Here is a 15,892-nt window from a genome sequence, read left to right as displayed (position 1 = left end):
GATGGGGCAAGGACAGCAGGATGATGCCTCGGACAGGGGGAACAGCACTCGCTGCCATGCACCCCAGGGGCACTGCACCTTCCAGAGTGCTGCTGGCAGGTGTGGGAAAGAACTGAATCCCTGCTGGGGAGGGATTCAAAACAGACTTAACAGCTGAGTTACAAAGCCAAAGAGCTGCTAGAGCTAAAAAAGACAAATTAATGGAGCTGACAGGAAGCAAAGCCTTCGATGACTCAGCCAGAAATGGCCCCTCAGATGTTCTGATGCATTTTAAAAGAAACCCTAGCTAAGCAACTTAATGCAGAAGGAGATTTTTCTTAGAACAGCAGTAGCAGAGGCCAATTTCAAAATTTTAAAACTTAAACTAACCACGTAAGTACCAAGTTTCCTTTCAGCTTACAATAGTTTCAACACAGGACATCTGGGAAACAAAGTAGGTGACACAAATTTGATTGCGAGATGAACATAAACAATAGAATAGCTGAACCAAGAGAAATTCATTTTACGGGAACCTGTGTGTGGTATTTTGATTGCAATCCAAGGTGGATGTGAAAATGGCTCCACTCACCTGCAGTTTCAGGAGCATTATTTGAACCAGTACCCATTGAGCAATGACATAATGGTACCTTTAATTTTTATATTATTAATGTATGGGAGGCATTTATAACCTCCATCACCACTGTTCAATTCAGAAATTACGCTATAAGGTGTTTTATGGGTCTTCCTTTTTCACTGAATCTGTGACAGCTTACTAAACTTCAGCCCTCGATAAAGCAGCGGAAGGCCCTTCAACCCAGCATGACCACACAATGAAGTCTGAATGCTGCAGTGACTCAACACCATTCTCTAATCTCTCTCAGAGGCCCAGCACAGAGCTGAAGCTGTCGTTCCCAATCCTGTAATGGACATCAGGGGCAAGAACAAACAGAAGAGCCAGGCTTACTTCAAAGACCAGCGTCTCATTAGTGGGTCCTGCCGCGTAGAGACTCTCGGGGTGGTTAAACGAGCGTTGGTAATCAAAGACTGTCCCAGCAAAGGGGAACTTCCCTGGCCAGTCGATGGTCCAGTCTCCTGTCAGGTAGTACTTGCTGGCCAGGCTGCGCACGGCCAGGTAGCTGGGGGACACGTGCATCTCCTGCAGCCGCACGCTGCGCGCGCCTGCTGGCACCGTCACCACTGCGTAGTAGTCTGTCAAGAGAGGAGGAGGCAGCAACGTGTTGGCAGCTGGCACACACGCAGGGCTGGCTCGTCTTTCCGAGCCAGCCCGAAAATCAGCACAGTTCAGAAGGCACACGGCTGTTCTGATTCACCAAGTTAGCCCGTTTTCACCAGGAAAAACCAGTTCTGATTTTAACACACACACACCGCCCCCCCCCACCCCATGCAGACTGTAATCAGAGTTAACTCTGAGGTATTTCAATTCCTGAAATTTTTCCCTGTGATTAAAGGCAAGAAAAAGCAAGTTCACCTTAGAAAAATGCAGAACATACTAATGGTGGCTCCACTGTAGCTTCCCTAGGAAGTTGGAAGGTACCACTGCCAACCACAAGGGCTTTGAGGTGAGGTGCACTGGGATGCAGAGTCCTCACAAAGCCCTGGATACCAGAGGATCTCCCTGCTGCCAGCCAGAGCTGCATTTCTACAGCCTGGACAATTTCCTGGCCTGTATTACTATTACTATATTACCTATTACTGCAGTAAGAACATGTCTTGTGACCAACAGCAAAACAGATCCTCAAAACACCCCTGTGGGTACTGAAATCTTATCTGCATTTTATGCGCGAAAAACTGCAGCACAGTGAGATTATTTCCCAAGAAGCCTGGGACAGACCACTAAGGAAAAGCCCACCTCCCAGTGCCTGGATCTTCCACTGAAACAGCTGGACAGCTTCCAGACAACTTAATTTGAAAATGGACGTGGAAATACTGTCATGTTTGGCATTATGCTGTGCATTGCTTTTTGTATGTTCCACAGTCCCATCCCAGTCAGAGCTGCTGACAACTATTTTTTCACTTGCCTGAATCCTAAAATCTCCTTCAAGAGGAAATTCACACGTAAAGGGAAAATGTGGCTTAAGAAACAAGAGAATTGTTTAACTGACCAAGACTTATGCTCACAGCCTTCTTGTTACCAAGAAACAGGAGAAATGTGAACTCTCCTCTCACTCTCCCTGTGATTTTCAGCTCACATCTGGACCCTCAGCCACTGCCTGAATGAGTAAGGAGTCATATATTTATATTACATGGGGACACAGCAGAGCAGTGAGTTGATGATCGTGGGGAACAGTTTTCCTTACCATTAGCTTTGTGCTGGGTCAAGTATTGGCCTTTAAAGAACTTGCACGTTGAATTATCTCCTTTACAAACTCCACAAGCATCCAACACAGCTTTGGAACCAAGTCCATGATCACACCCTACTTGCTGCAACCAAAAGGCACAAGTGAAGGACTCAGACAAAAGGGAATTTGAAGAAACAGCTGCATTTTCCCTAAAGGAGTCAATTGCCCACTAATAAAAAAAAGGTAGACATTAGGATTGTAAGAAACTTAATTTTATCTTACTTCACATATTCCATCAATACAAACATCATAATTATTTGGAGAACACAGAGTTCCATCCTTCACTTTGCTGGACATTGCAAAGAAAAAGTCAAAGTCTTCAGCTGTGCAATACAATTTACATCTGTCTTCCTCTGGGGAGAAAACAAACAAAAAAACAGAAGAAAAGGAAGCATTAGCAGACCTGCAGTGTTGAAGAGATAAAAAGAATCTTGGCTGTTGTTTCTTCCCATGTTCTAGAAGATAAGCTACAAGGATGAACTGTGCATGGTGGCAACTCAGGACACCAGAATGTAGCTAAATAGAAATATAGCTAAATAGAGTAGTTTATATTATGGTTTTTAAAAACACATTTGCTGGTCCACAAAAAATGAAGAATTCAAACTGAGTGTAGGAGCACTGCCTTAGCTCTGCTGCTGCACCCTGCCTTCAGTTCCACTGCTTCACAGGCTCAAATTTCATTTTTATTAAGATAAATGGGAGACTGCAATAATTTTCTTTGAAGTTTATTTAAAATTTGGGAAAGGGATAACATGGCACAAATGACCAGTTCAGCTGAAAGCTAGAACTGCAGCCAGACTTCCCCCCAACAAAAGTATTTTTCCTCTTACAAATCCCAACCACTGTCAAATACCTCCTTACACACGGGTGGTGTGTTATGCTTATAAAGGGTTGATCAATTCTGCATAGACAAAACCAGACATGAAATTGTAAATATTATCACAATTGCTGAAATGCAGAGTTCTAATGCAAAATTAAGTGCAACAAATAAAACAGCTTTTAAGAACATGAAATTGGATTCAAAAGAGTATCCTTTTACTGTTAAAGCAGCAGCTGGATTTCCAGTAGTCCCTTCTACAGAGGCAAAGAATCTGTAGCAATTTTGAAACCCAGATCATGTTTTGAGGGCTATAAATGGAGACCTTGGGGGAGCTTTGAAAAAGCAGCTGAGAGAAAGGATGGGCATTTTCCACTCCAGAATCACTTGGGGGTATCTTACTTTTGAAAATTACACCCCTTGCCCCTAATTTCAAGCCTCTTTTACTAAACACAGCCCCTCCCTTTAAAACCAAGGTAGGCCACCTTCATTTCTATTAAACAAGATGTATTTTTTGCCCTATTATACAACACCCAGTGCTACATGCTGTGAAACCATTTTACTTCTTCCCTCTGTTCACACTGGCCTGTTAGGACATTTTTCAATACCTGTAAAAATGTCCACAAAAACTTTTGAAGAAAATATAATCATGCTATGAATGAAAGTTACATGTATGTGCATATATATATGTTTAATTATACACATTATCATCAAAAGCAAATGTCTGCATGTGCTAAACAAAGCACCTATGACGTGAGAAAATTCAGACACTTTTATTCAAGTAGTGCTTTTCAAACTGGAGAAAATATTTGTTTTAGCTGATCAAAGTAAATACTGATTCAAAATATTTGCAAAATTAAGATGCATAAAGTAAAAATAAACTCGCTTGTGCGAAATAACAGAAATAGTTATTGAGACCAGAACTTGATAAAGATCTCTTAGTAAAAGATGACTTTAAAAAATGTATGCCAGTACATTGTTTGCATTTCCCCTTCTCATGGGACCATACCAGCAGAAAAGTCAAAAGGTTGATTTACTGTTACATTTTGAAATCTGAGAACATTCCAAAAGAAGGAAGATTCTGGTAGTGTTATTGTGGAAGCCTACATTTCCCATGCTGAAAATTCCATGGAAATTGTTTTGCTTGGGTTTCAGACTAAGCAATATGGAATATAAAATGAGAGAGAGAGGGGCAGCCACAGCCGGGGAGTCACGGTGAGGACAAGGACTTGAATTCCCAACCCAGATCAATCCTGCATGTTCATGCAGGCAGGATCACACAGGAGGCTGGCTCCAGCTCTGCTAGAAAGCAAACACATCTCACCCAGGCCCAGTGAGCCTGTATCTGCTGATGCCTTAAGTTTTAGCTTTCATGTTTTTCAGACTCTGTCCTGCCTAGGGGTGCAGTTCTGAGCCTCATATTGTGTGCCACTGAGCTCTTTTCACAGAGCAGGGAGACAAAACAAATCCTTTTCCTGCTGGAGACCAAGGACAACTTTCAGGCCCAAAAGCACAAACAGTGGACTGAAGGGAGAAACAAGAAGGATGGGACCTCAGAACCTGGAGCTGTAGTTGGACAATTAAACCCCAATATGCAAATGGACCCAAACTTATAAAAATGTAAGACCTGTGACGAGTCATGCATTTTGTGACCATTTTGGGTCCACCTTGGGTGTAGCCCTGGTCAGGCCCTGTCCTGCCCAAGGTGTATCCTAAAGGCCTTTCAATAAATACCTACTTCATTCACTAGCTCTATCCAGTCTCTGTTGCAGGTCAGCCCTCCCAAGGCATCACTGCTCCCACGGGGTGAAGTTTGCCTGGAGCACAGGTGTGAATCGGTGCTCAGAGCTCCCTGCCCTGTCTCTCTCACCTTCCACTTTGGTGTAGGGCTTCCACTTGTAGAACCATCCCCGGAAAGGTTTGCTGTTGTACTCTGCACACTGCAGGGCTCGGAAGTCCAGGCTGTCTGCGGGGCAGGGCTGCTTATTACAGAGCTGATAAACACGGCTGGAGCCTTGGCAGAACTTCCCACCGTACTGAGGCCTACCAGGGAAAAAAAAAAAAAGATGATTTTGCAAAATCTCCCTTTTGTGTGATTGGCATGTTACACACGTGTGAGAATACAGGGAACAGGAAAGGACGTTCTGCCCTGGGAGATCAGTATTTCTTACATGGGCCATTAATTTTCATGGTTCCTAAAACCAAGCAAAGCAGTTAACATGAATTATCAACTTGGATCGCTGCAGACTCAGCAAAGATGCAACCATCTAGAGGTGAGTCATGTTTGCACTAATTTAAATTTATAGGGCTATTTGGTACTGGCTGGGTTCAACCTTGTTATACAGCTATTTTTACTCTGCTGTAACCAAGGAATGAACATGTGCAAAGAATTACCTATCACAATTAGAGTTAATAAAGGATAACATAACACTGATCAAACAAAAAGAGAATGAATGATTACATTTGCTTGCTCATTTCTTTTGTAAATAATTTTGAAAAAATGTGCTTTCCAACAGTCAGAGAAAACGGGGACTGTGCATACTTGTCCTGCCTTAGGAAAATGCTGGAATTCAGGGGTAATTTTAAACACGTCACGTCCACTTCAGCAAACCTCACCTGGGCATTTCCCTTCATCTTGGCCAGAATGGAAAGAGCATACTCTATGACTTTGCTCATACCTCACATTATCAGAATATTGTTTTTTTAACCTTTTGGTCTGTGCACAGACATTGTAAAACAATGTAAAATGCAAGAGTTGCTCTTTCAAACTCAGCAATTCACTGATGTAATTTGTGCAGTTTCACAACGCTCAGATACACATCTGCAAGCGCTGAGCCAAGTCTTCAAAATAATAAATTCTAAGAACTCTGTTGTATTACATATTTCTTGCATCAAGGGAAAAGAAATGTAAAAATGCTACATTTGCACTCATTTATATATCAATTTTCTTAAAAATTAGTGAACTTGCATACTTGAAGGACAAGATACAAACTTTGAGTGGACAGCTTTGCCCACATTACACACACATTAAGGAAAAAACCCAGAGTAATATAAAAGTTACCAAATAACAGTAATATAATAACTAACAGCAAAAATTTAAAATTCTAAGAGTACAGAATGTGCAATTGAAATATATTGTTTGTAGAAATCCCTAAACACTATGCTGTAACTATTCCGCACATCCAAGGATCCCAAGCAACTCCTGACTTGCTCATGCCTGGAATAACATGGAGACAGCTCCGTGCAACATGGACGAGAAAATCCAGGGGCTTCTTCTGTTTGCTCTGGTATAAATTTTAACTCCCATATGTCTAATAACCCTCTAACCAAGCTAGGACTTGCCTTTTTTATGTTCTGCTTATACAATATCTGCCTTTTCCAGAATTCTGGGCCGCAAAACAGTCTTTCAGAGAAAGAGATGGAAACCCACCTGTTACTGTATTTAAAACTGGGTTAAATCACCTGTGAAATGCGCTGTGGAAAAAACCACAACAACTTCCACTGACTTTTCCTGAGGTCACCTGCCAGCTACACTGATACTGGGTATAAAGGTGAAGGTCTTCAAGTCAAATTTTCTGTCCTAGTTGGTGGCAATCCAGCCTGTGAAGGGCAGGGAGGATGTGGAACATCAGTGAAATCAGGGAGTGTTTGTGTTGACTTTGTGCAACTAGTGAGAGCTTTGAGTTAAGGCAGCCAAACTGTTGGGTGCTGACTCAATTCCCTACAGACCTTCTTTACAGCTTCAGCACATGGAGGATTTTTGACCTCCTTCAACCCCAGAAAACAAATCTGCTCCAGTGTAAGGAAAAGAAGCAACCTCCTTCCAAGTAAATGCCACCAAATAAGCAATATAATAGAATTATTTATGGCTAGATCGTGATTTCCAGCCGCACTCTTGCATTTGAGAACGGGATAAAATTCCTCCAAACTAAGGGAGCTCTGAAAAAGGCATTCTGTTTCCCAGCTCCATTACAGCATTTTAATATTACAGTACATTCCCATTACTGAAACTGTTGGCTTGAGAGCGATGGAAACTTCTCCACCTTCATTTTTACCAACAAGAAGTCAGCAGGAGTTAAGTGATTCACAGGAAACGAGATGGAGATCTACAAATGCAAATTACTGTGGAAGTACTATTATCCACCCTGAGAAAATCATGCTTTTCTTGAGGATGTTTGTAACACCAGCAGATTTTGGGCTGACTGCCTCCAGGAGCTGTTGGTGTATCCACACTTACAATGGAATGCCCTGCACAAAGGTTATTCCAGTATTTCTGCAGTGGTACAGTTCCCCCAACACAGATACAGTCTAAAGCCTTCATCCCTCTGTGACCCCCCAGCACTGACATGAACAGGTTGACCAGCATGAGGTCTTGCTGAGGGTAACAAAAAGGGAGAAATTTGGTGAGAAAGGCCAGCAAGGTAAAGCTTCCAAAGACGGAATTTGAAAAGGAGTCTGAGTGCAAAAAGGTAAGTACTCCACTCCATATAAGACTCAAATATTAAAATGCTACAAGAGTAGCTTAAATTAATTCTGGAGTAGCCTTTTAAGGGTAGATTAACCATGATATTCACTGCAACACAACACAGAGAGTGAGAAATCCTGGAATTCATGGGATAATGAAAGTACTTCATGCAATATCAAATGAATTAGGAATCTGAAATTCTGGACTCCTATTTTTCCCTTTTTGTAGTCATTTAATTTCATGTCAGAACTTCATGAACTTCTGCTCATCTTGTGGCCATATTATGATAGTATCACAAAGCCTCATTATTCTGCATGAGTCTGAAAGGTCTACAAAGTCTTTCACAGTCTTTGTTTTTTAAAAGTATTTTAAATGGCATCATTAATTTGCATCAGTTCACATCTCACATTTTCTATAATCACTGTTACAGATATTATACTTAAATGATTTTAAAAAGTGTGTTCAAGCAGTTTTGATTCAGTCTTTTGACTGCACACATGCCTACAACTCCTTCTGCTCTGCTGAACAATGCACTATTGTGAAGTATAGATGCAGTCCCACAGACATGACTTAGGTATTAATTTAAATCTCTCGGGCACTCTTCAGGTTCTTTCCCAGCTAAACTATTAAATTATGCAATCCATTTCTACCTTGGAAAAGTACCTCCACTGTAAAGTGCTGTGGTGTATGAAAACCAGATCCATGAAATTACACTGTGACAATTCACAGGAACATAATGATTTTAGCAAATCTGCCCAGCTCTGTGGACTACATGTGATCCCCGTGGGGGTTTGTCAATGAGAGTTTGTGCACAACTCCAGTGGGAATTCCAAAGCCATATCCAGAGCTGTTTAGGTGTGGTCACAAGAGCTGCCTGAAATTTGGCAAGAGGAAGGGAACTGAATTGGTTGGATATTATTTGCAAGAGGAGGATTTCACAAACTCACAGAGGTACTGTGTTGAGTACAGCCTGATGCTGTATTCTTCACTTGCCCTTAAATTTCTGGTAAGGTGGGTCACCTTTAAAATCACCAGAAACTGAGACATTTCCCTCAATGGTCATAAGAAGTCAATCATTTTGACTTCATTTTAGAGTCTAGTCAGCTCTTCATAGATCCACACCCCTTGTTCTATCTCTTACCAGGAATGTCATTCTTTGCAATTTTCAGAATTTTGCTATCCAAAATCATCTATCAAGCTTTTGAACAAAATAAACATTAGCTCCAACACAAATCTGGATTGGGAAAAGTGAAATAAATATATCACATATAAAATAACATACATATATGTACCAAAATATATAAACAACTGAAATATGTTTCAGAAATTCAGAAAAAAAGGAATCATTATTCTGAGTTGCTGTGTATTTTTAGAGGTGAACAATGAACAGGGACTAGTCCTTAAATAATTTTGTGTGGTATAGCATTAAAAATAGATGACTATTATTTTTCTTCTTACTCCAAATTCATACAAAATGCTGAGATGGGAAACACCTGGACATTTGTGCCCTGTTGTGTGGCTTATTCATACTCCTGTCATTCCATCAATGTAACTCTGAGAGCAAATTATACCATCCTCTCTTTGCCCTAACTGGATTTTGACTACCACAATGGAATTAAATCTAGTGCAAACATGATCCAGCTCTGGTACCATGTATGACTTGGTTACATCAAATCTTACTTTATTAGAACATTCAGTTCACTCTGAAGGGAAGTTCTAAACGCTACAGCAGTTGACACAACCTCTTTATGTTGAAGAGATTGTGGTTGAAGATCCCAGAAATCTTTATCAATCACACCAATGCACCAAACTGAACCATTTCCACCACTGGGTATTCTCCTGTCGCACAGGGAGAGCAAGGGGGAGCTCATGCATGAATGCAAAGAACAATGTGCAGCCATACAAATTCAGCAAGAAAAACAGGGACCAAAGCAGGAAGACCAAAATATAAACGTATGGCCTCTAACTGAGACCCTGCATTCTTTTGCCAAACCGTTTAACAAAGGAAAATATCCATGTAATTTTATTTATGAAAATGAACTGAGAAACAACAGAAAAAGTTGACAAAACACTCTGCCATGGATCTGCAAAAATTGGCTTGACTGAGGGTGATAAAGACAATTTTAACTAACTCACATTCTCCTATAACATTGTATATGAAGCGTGGATATTATTATTGCAGCACTGTATAGCAGATGAGAAGCTTCTTTACAGCCTCATACAAACTGTGTCATATTTTCTCTGGTTTTTATTACTGCAGTTTAAATGCTGCTTTTATTGTGTGCAATGAGGAATACATGTGCCTATGCCTGCTCAATTTGTGTACGAAATAGAACAGAGAAATCCTTTTCTTCTTGTAAGTTGCAGTGAGTTGAGTACTTGGGAAAGATGCTGGTCAGTTAACACTTTTAATCTACTTGGAAATACTTATTTTAATGAATAGTATTTACAGAGATAAGATATTAATCGGAGGCATATAAAAAATGTTTCATGAGTTAGCACACAGTTCTAGGGTTCAGCAACCTTTGTTTGATTCATGAAATATAAAGAATGCAAAGAACATGACAGACATGCAGAGACATCTGTCCTTATCATCCTGGATAATATGATCTCAGTCGAAGTCTTAATAGCTTTTAAGAACTTTTTCTGCTTCTCTTAGGCTGTTATTTGTAAAAAATGTCTGTGTGGGGCTTCCTAAAATATAAGATTTAAAAACGTAAGATTTAAAAATGTAAAAATGTAAAATGTAAAAACGAAAAATGTAAAAATGTAAAATGTAAAAATGCCTGTATGGTGCTTCCTGATTTCTGCAGGTATTTGATAAACTGCAGCATCCCAAAATAAATGGAGCAAATTGGGCTGGAGATGTTGAGGTACTCCAGCAGTCTGCAGCCACCCAAGGACGTAGCTCTGCCTTCCAGACACTGCCTGCTCATCCTGGCCACAGGAGAAACCCCGACAAACATTCCCACACACATTATTTCCCCGCAGAAACGGACTGCGCTCGTTTTCTGCTCTAGCGACACGACCAGTATAAAAACACTACCTTTCCAAATCCATGTCTTACTTTGGGTTATTGCAGTGTCTTTCCTGGTAGGTGACCCCCCCTCCACAGGTGCGAGTGCACTCGGACCAGTGGGACCAGGCTGACCACTGGCCATTGACGGGCTTGGGCCCGTGGTCCCCGTACCGGACACACTGTCCCCTGCGGCACCACTGCGGAACAAGGACACAAAACACGGTTAGCAGCACCTGGCAGATACAAAAAACAAAAACACCACATCTAAAAACCCCAGTGCTTGATCCTTACAAATATAAGGTCACACACTGGACTCAATGAACAGCTCACAGCAGGAAAAGAACTCTGGAGTGGGACATGGATCCATACAGCGGCATAGATAAGTAACGCACTAATATTTGTCCAAGTTTTGAGTTGAGGATCCCTGAGGTAACAAATTTTCAAAACTACTCTCTTGAAGAGTGCTTTTTTGCCCTACTCTTCCCCCAGTAACCCATGTTACTTTATGGCCCTGTACTGCAGAGCCTCAACACTTCCCATGCAATTTACAAACAGAATTCTGCTAACATGTCTCCTCTTTATGATTCAATTACAAAATACTGCACAAAGAGACAAAGTAAAATAGAACATTTGTCACTAACTTAAAAATCAAAACAATGTTCTGCTGAAAGAAAGCTTACAGGAAAAGAAAATATTTTGCATAACTACAGATGAGAGTAAATTAGAAGGTTCAACTCAAATGCAAACAAATGAGAGTAAATACAAACAAATAAGATGAGTGTAAACTAGAGGGTTTGACTTAAATGAATAAGCTCTTTTAGTGGTCATCTCTGATGAAAATATAGGAAATATTATGGTTTAAGGTATGCTCATATCAGAGTGGAATTTGAAGCATTGATCTAACTCCTGTAATAATTCATGTATTTTCTTAGTGATTTAGATTTGCCAGAGATATCTGATCCCACAGCTCGTTTGGAGAGGCACCAAGCCCTGCCACCAGACAGGTACCACTGGGAGGCTACATGCTGAAAATGCACCACAGTGGAATCATTTACAAAGCAGTCTCAAAGTCCAGGATGGCAAATCTGGAGGGATCTGGCTAAAACTGGTTTTGATGGAAGCCTGCATTTGACCAAACACAGTCAAGTTAGGATGACAATATTTTATTTATAAAACAACTTACCATACTTATACCACAAGCTGTTCCTTCTGCTGCAGGCATGAACTTTGTCTCACACCTGTGACCCACTTTGTGACACCAGAGAGATTTGCAGATATCCTGAAAAGGAAACAGTACTCACTACAGTGCTCAGAATTTCCATTATTTCCTGGTGTTTAAAAAGAGTAACCAATGAAACATGCTTTTGCTACCTTAAAAGACGTATAAATAAAATCTCTTCTGAATTTAGAAAAGCCGGGGTTAAAGTTTCCTAATAGAGCCTTCTTGTTTATGCACCATTTCACTATATATTTCTTAAAATTATATGGAGTGTGAGGTTATAATAGAACACAAGCAGTGTTAAAAAGTTCATGGTTAAAATTTCATCATGTCTGCAGGGACAACGATACTGTGAAGAGACAAGACTTCTCTAAACCACAGAAGATATCTGGAAAGGCAGTCTGCGCACAGTGCTGTTCACTCCCTCTTCCTTGTCTATTAGCTGTGGAAGAAACACAGCTGCCACCACTTGAATAATGTGGTTAGTGTATAATAAATCAAAATACTCCAGGATAATAACAGGGGTAAAAGAAATTACCATACTTTTTTTTTAGAATGAGCACTCCAGATTATTTTTAAAAATGCCTTCTCTGAAGAGACCAGTAAGGAGTGTAACAGTCATAAAACAATAGGTTAATCTAAATTAATCATTCATCATGAAGTTGAGAGTATAAGTAACATTTCATTGCTCTAAAATAACCCTATAGATCTCTCCCAGACTTTTTGCTGTCATAAAAGTAAAACACAAGAAACGGAGTCTTTCTTGCCCCACACCCCACACAAGCTTTGATCAAAAGTCTATACTGCCTGCTAATTTCCCTTAGCATAGCAGGCAAGGGCTCATGGCTCACGTGGATTCAAGTGCCCCCCCTATGACTCCTGGAAGGAACACGTTTCCTTCTGAAACCCTCCTGGGACTGGGATATTCCTCAAGAGAGGCCAGCACCTTCAAAGCAAATTGCCAAGCAAGATAAGGCAGAGAAATAGCCCAGGCCTCTGAAGAACCCCATGTTACTTGTACTTATTCAGTGTATTGCAGTTCTCTCATGTCACTGTAACCTCTCAAAAGTGCATCAATAGGTACCTTTACAAAGCTGAGGTTGCATAGTTTTGCTTTCATTCCAAATTGCCATTTGCACTGGGTATCAGCATCATAGATCTGCCCTGGCAGTTTGTCAGGGTACTTATACTGTCCTGTTTGCTTAGGTTCATCAATCAGGCAGGCAGCTTGAGCTGTACTATAATGAGAAGGTAAATTAATCACGACTATGATCTTTACATCAAAATATTTTAATTTGCTACAGACCAGCACAACTACATAATACGGTATACAGTACCTTTAACTAGTTTTAGAGGTATGCTCTGAAACAATAATATCTGTGTGCAGGAACCAAAAGTTCTTGAGATCTTGTTGGTAGCCTGACCTGCAAAGTTTTAAGGAAGTAGGAATTTCCAGGCTTTGGGACTGTTGTGACAACAAGAAAGAATGATGTCAAATTCTTTTCCTCCTTGTATTCCTGGGTAACCAAGAGCGAGGTGACCTCATCTCCTTCTTTCCCTTCAGTGGATCCCCCAAATGAGGGATCAGCAGCAGGAGCAGGCACAGTGTCCCATTTCAGCACTGTTCTGTGTGGAGCTGCCAGGAGGCTGTTGCAGGGTGTGTCTTTGGGCTGGCTGTGTCCAGAGCACAGCTCCCAGCTCCTCCTTTTCCCCTTCATCCCTGCCTGAGAACCTTTGGATACAGAAGGACACCCCATGCTGGATTTGCCTTCCAAGTGTCAGTCTCTGGGACCATACGGCATGTTGGAGGGCTCATGTGACTTTTTATCTTGCAATTTGCTTCTGTACACAACACATATTGCATCACTGCAGCATTAAAAAAACAAACCCAGAACTCCATTACCTTTTCTGGCTGCTACTCTAAGATATTGACTGGGAATCCAAGGACCAGATCCACAGAACTACCAAGGTGCCTGCTTCTCACTCTTAGGAATTAACATCTAAAATGCCTGCTTTGCTCTTGCTCAAAGTACCTCCTACACATTTTTTTGTATCTCTGTATAGTCTATCCATGAATGACAAAAAAAAATAAGGGAAAGGTTAATGTAATCATGAATTAAACAGTGACTGAAAAACAGTTTCCTCTAAAGGGATCACTGAGTAATGACAACATGCTGGGGAAAAAACTGACATATTTCCCTTTCTCCTTTTTTCTTTCTCCCAGAAACAGATGTGAAAAATGTAAAATGTCCTTTACTCATGACATGAACTAGATCAAGAGAGAAACTCCAGTGAGAAAGGCCACTGATGTTAATTTACATTTTGCAATGACTTTGGTACCACTATGTCTGCCCTCTTTTGTGTACACTTCCTACTAATTCCCTAATAAACTCAGCTGCTGACAGGAATGCCTGGGAAAGAATGATATGCCAGTCATTGCTGCAGGGCATTCCTGGAGGGTGAAACTCATGCTTTTGAAAGAAGGCAGGACAAAAGCCCTTCCAGGCCACACCACCTCAGTGCTCCAGCAGCCCAAGTGTGTGGGCTCACACACTGCAAGGGCTGGAGCACATTTTAAAGGAGGAGAATTTCACACTTCAGTAATTTTTATGCTGTTCAAGAATTCAAGCCCAGTTTCTAAAGCTGCATTCCCTGGCACTAGCCCAGATTTACATCTGACCTACCTGAGAAATTTGTTGAGATACTGCCTGCTGCACACAGACCAAGAAAACACTCCATTGTTTCCAGTGAGTGTGGGAGACATAATATTTCCCTCAGCTTTTCTACAAGCATTTCCTTCTCCATCGTGAATCATCCCAAAGCTGAAAAGAAAACCAGGTGGGAGAGTGAAAATCTAGATTAAACAGAAGCAAGACAAAATTTGAGGGAAAAGAAATACTTTCTGGGTAACAGCTCTAGGCTAGAATTCCACAGGGAAGGTGGAATCCATCCCTTTCATCCCAATGGGATGAAAACTTAGGCACCATAAAAATTAGTATTGGTATTTAGTATCAATTAGTATCAAGTTCCAATCAACAGGAATTTTTGTCCTCACACACTTGTCTGATAGGAAAGGATGGTCAGGTCCCCAGGAAGAGCCCCACTGGTGCTGCACAGGGAGCCAGTGCCAGGACACTGCAGAGAGGCACCAGAGCTGCAGACTGTGCCCAAAGTTCCCCAGTTTACCCACTGCTCGCTCCCAAAGGAGAACAGTTCCATGGTGAGGTGGATGGACACCACGGATCTTATGTTCAGCCACACTTGTCCTTTCCTATGAATCTGTCAGCTCAAAACCTGCAAGAGTGTGAGCCTGTCTCTGCCCAGGGACAATGCCCGTTAACATCAATGCTGTGGAGATCAGAATCCAGGGAAACACCACCCATAGGAATGTACCTTACACTGCCTTCCTAATCGGAGGGAAGAGCTCCAGAGCTCCATTTGTAGCAAAGGAAATGGGTGGGAATGAATAGAATACAGAAGTATGAACATAAAAATAAAAATATTATTATTTTTCTAATTTTGGCCACTAACTTGCTATATTATCTCAGGCAAATCACACTGGTTTCCTCACCTTTGTTATACAGTGTCATTTTGTCTAGACTGTAACTGTTTAATGGGTGGGAATAGTGCCTCTTACTGGGAAAACTGGCTCTTATGGGGTGTTTTGCTCAGTCTGAGTATCAGGAGGCCCTGCTCTCACTAGGAGAGGTGTTAGGATGATATAAAAAAATAATAAGCAATAATAAAAAAATCACATGATAATTACAAATTATGGGGATTTTATTGATATAATAAAGCTAATTTTTAGAGGTTTTCCTTTCACTGTTCTGTATTTACTGACTGTACGGGACATCTGTGAATTTCCATGTGTTTGGGACAGAAATTTCATCATCTGTTACTTCAATATTGGAGAACATTGGTGACTTTATAAATGTAATCCGTGCATGTGCAGGGAATATCTCATTTACTGGACTCAAGCCTCTACTGCTATAAATCATTACAGGCTCATCAGAGTTACTGCATGTGTTACCAC

General features: G+C 41.0%; 1 protein-coding gene across 1 annotated transcript in view; it reads right to left on the bottom strand.

The window, feature by feature from the left end:
• The window catches only part of ADAMTS18 (ADAM metallopeptidase with thrombospondin type 1 motif 18), a 77,709-nt gene that overhangs the window by 24,676 nt on the left and 37,141 nt on the right, over positions 1-15,892 (bottom strand). Inside the window, exons 9-16 of the mRNA XM_066194848.1 lie at positions 14,544-14,681; positions 12,944-13,097; positions 11,824-11,919; positions 10,689-10,837; positions 5,027-5,199; positions 2,562-2,692; positions 2,298-2,421; positions 944-1,188 (exon numbers count right to left, since the gene is read on the bottom strand). Of these exons, the coding sequence (XP_066050945.1) occupies positions 944-1,188; positions 2,298-2,421; positions 2,562-2,692; positions 5,027-5,199; positions 10,689-10,837; positions 11,824-11,919; positions 12,944-13,097; positions 14,544-14,681 (1,210 nt within the window). The remainder of the gene's footprint in view (positions 1-943; positions 1,189-2,297; positions 2,422-2,561; positions 2,693-5,026; positions 5,200-10,688; positions 10,838-11,823; positions 11,920-12,943; positions 13,098-14,543; positions 14,682-15,892) is intronic.

This window comes from Chamaea fasciata, unplaced genomic scaffold (genome assembly GCF_029207755.1).
Source record: "Chamaea fasciata isolate MVZ Bird 193981 ecotype frontalis unplaced genomic scaffold, bChaFas1.0.hap1 SCAF_12, whole genome shotgun sequence".
In the NCBI taxonomy this organism is placed as follows: domain Eukaryota; kingdom Metazoa; phylum Chordata; class Aves; order Passeriformes; family Sylviidae; genus Chamaea; species Chamaea fasciata.
This window is presented reverse-complemented; position numbering and strand designations above follow the sequence as displayed.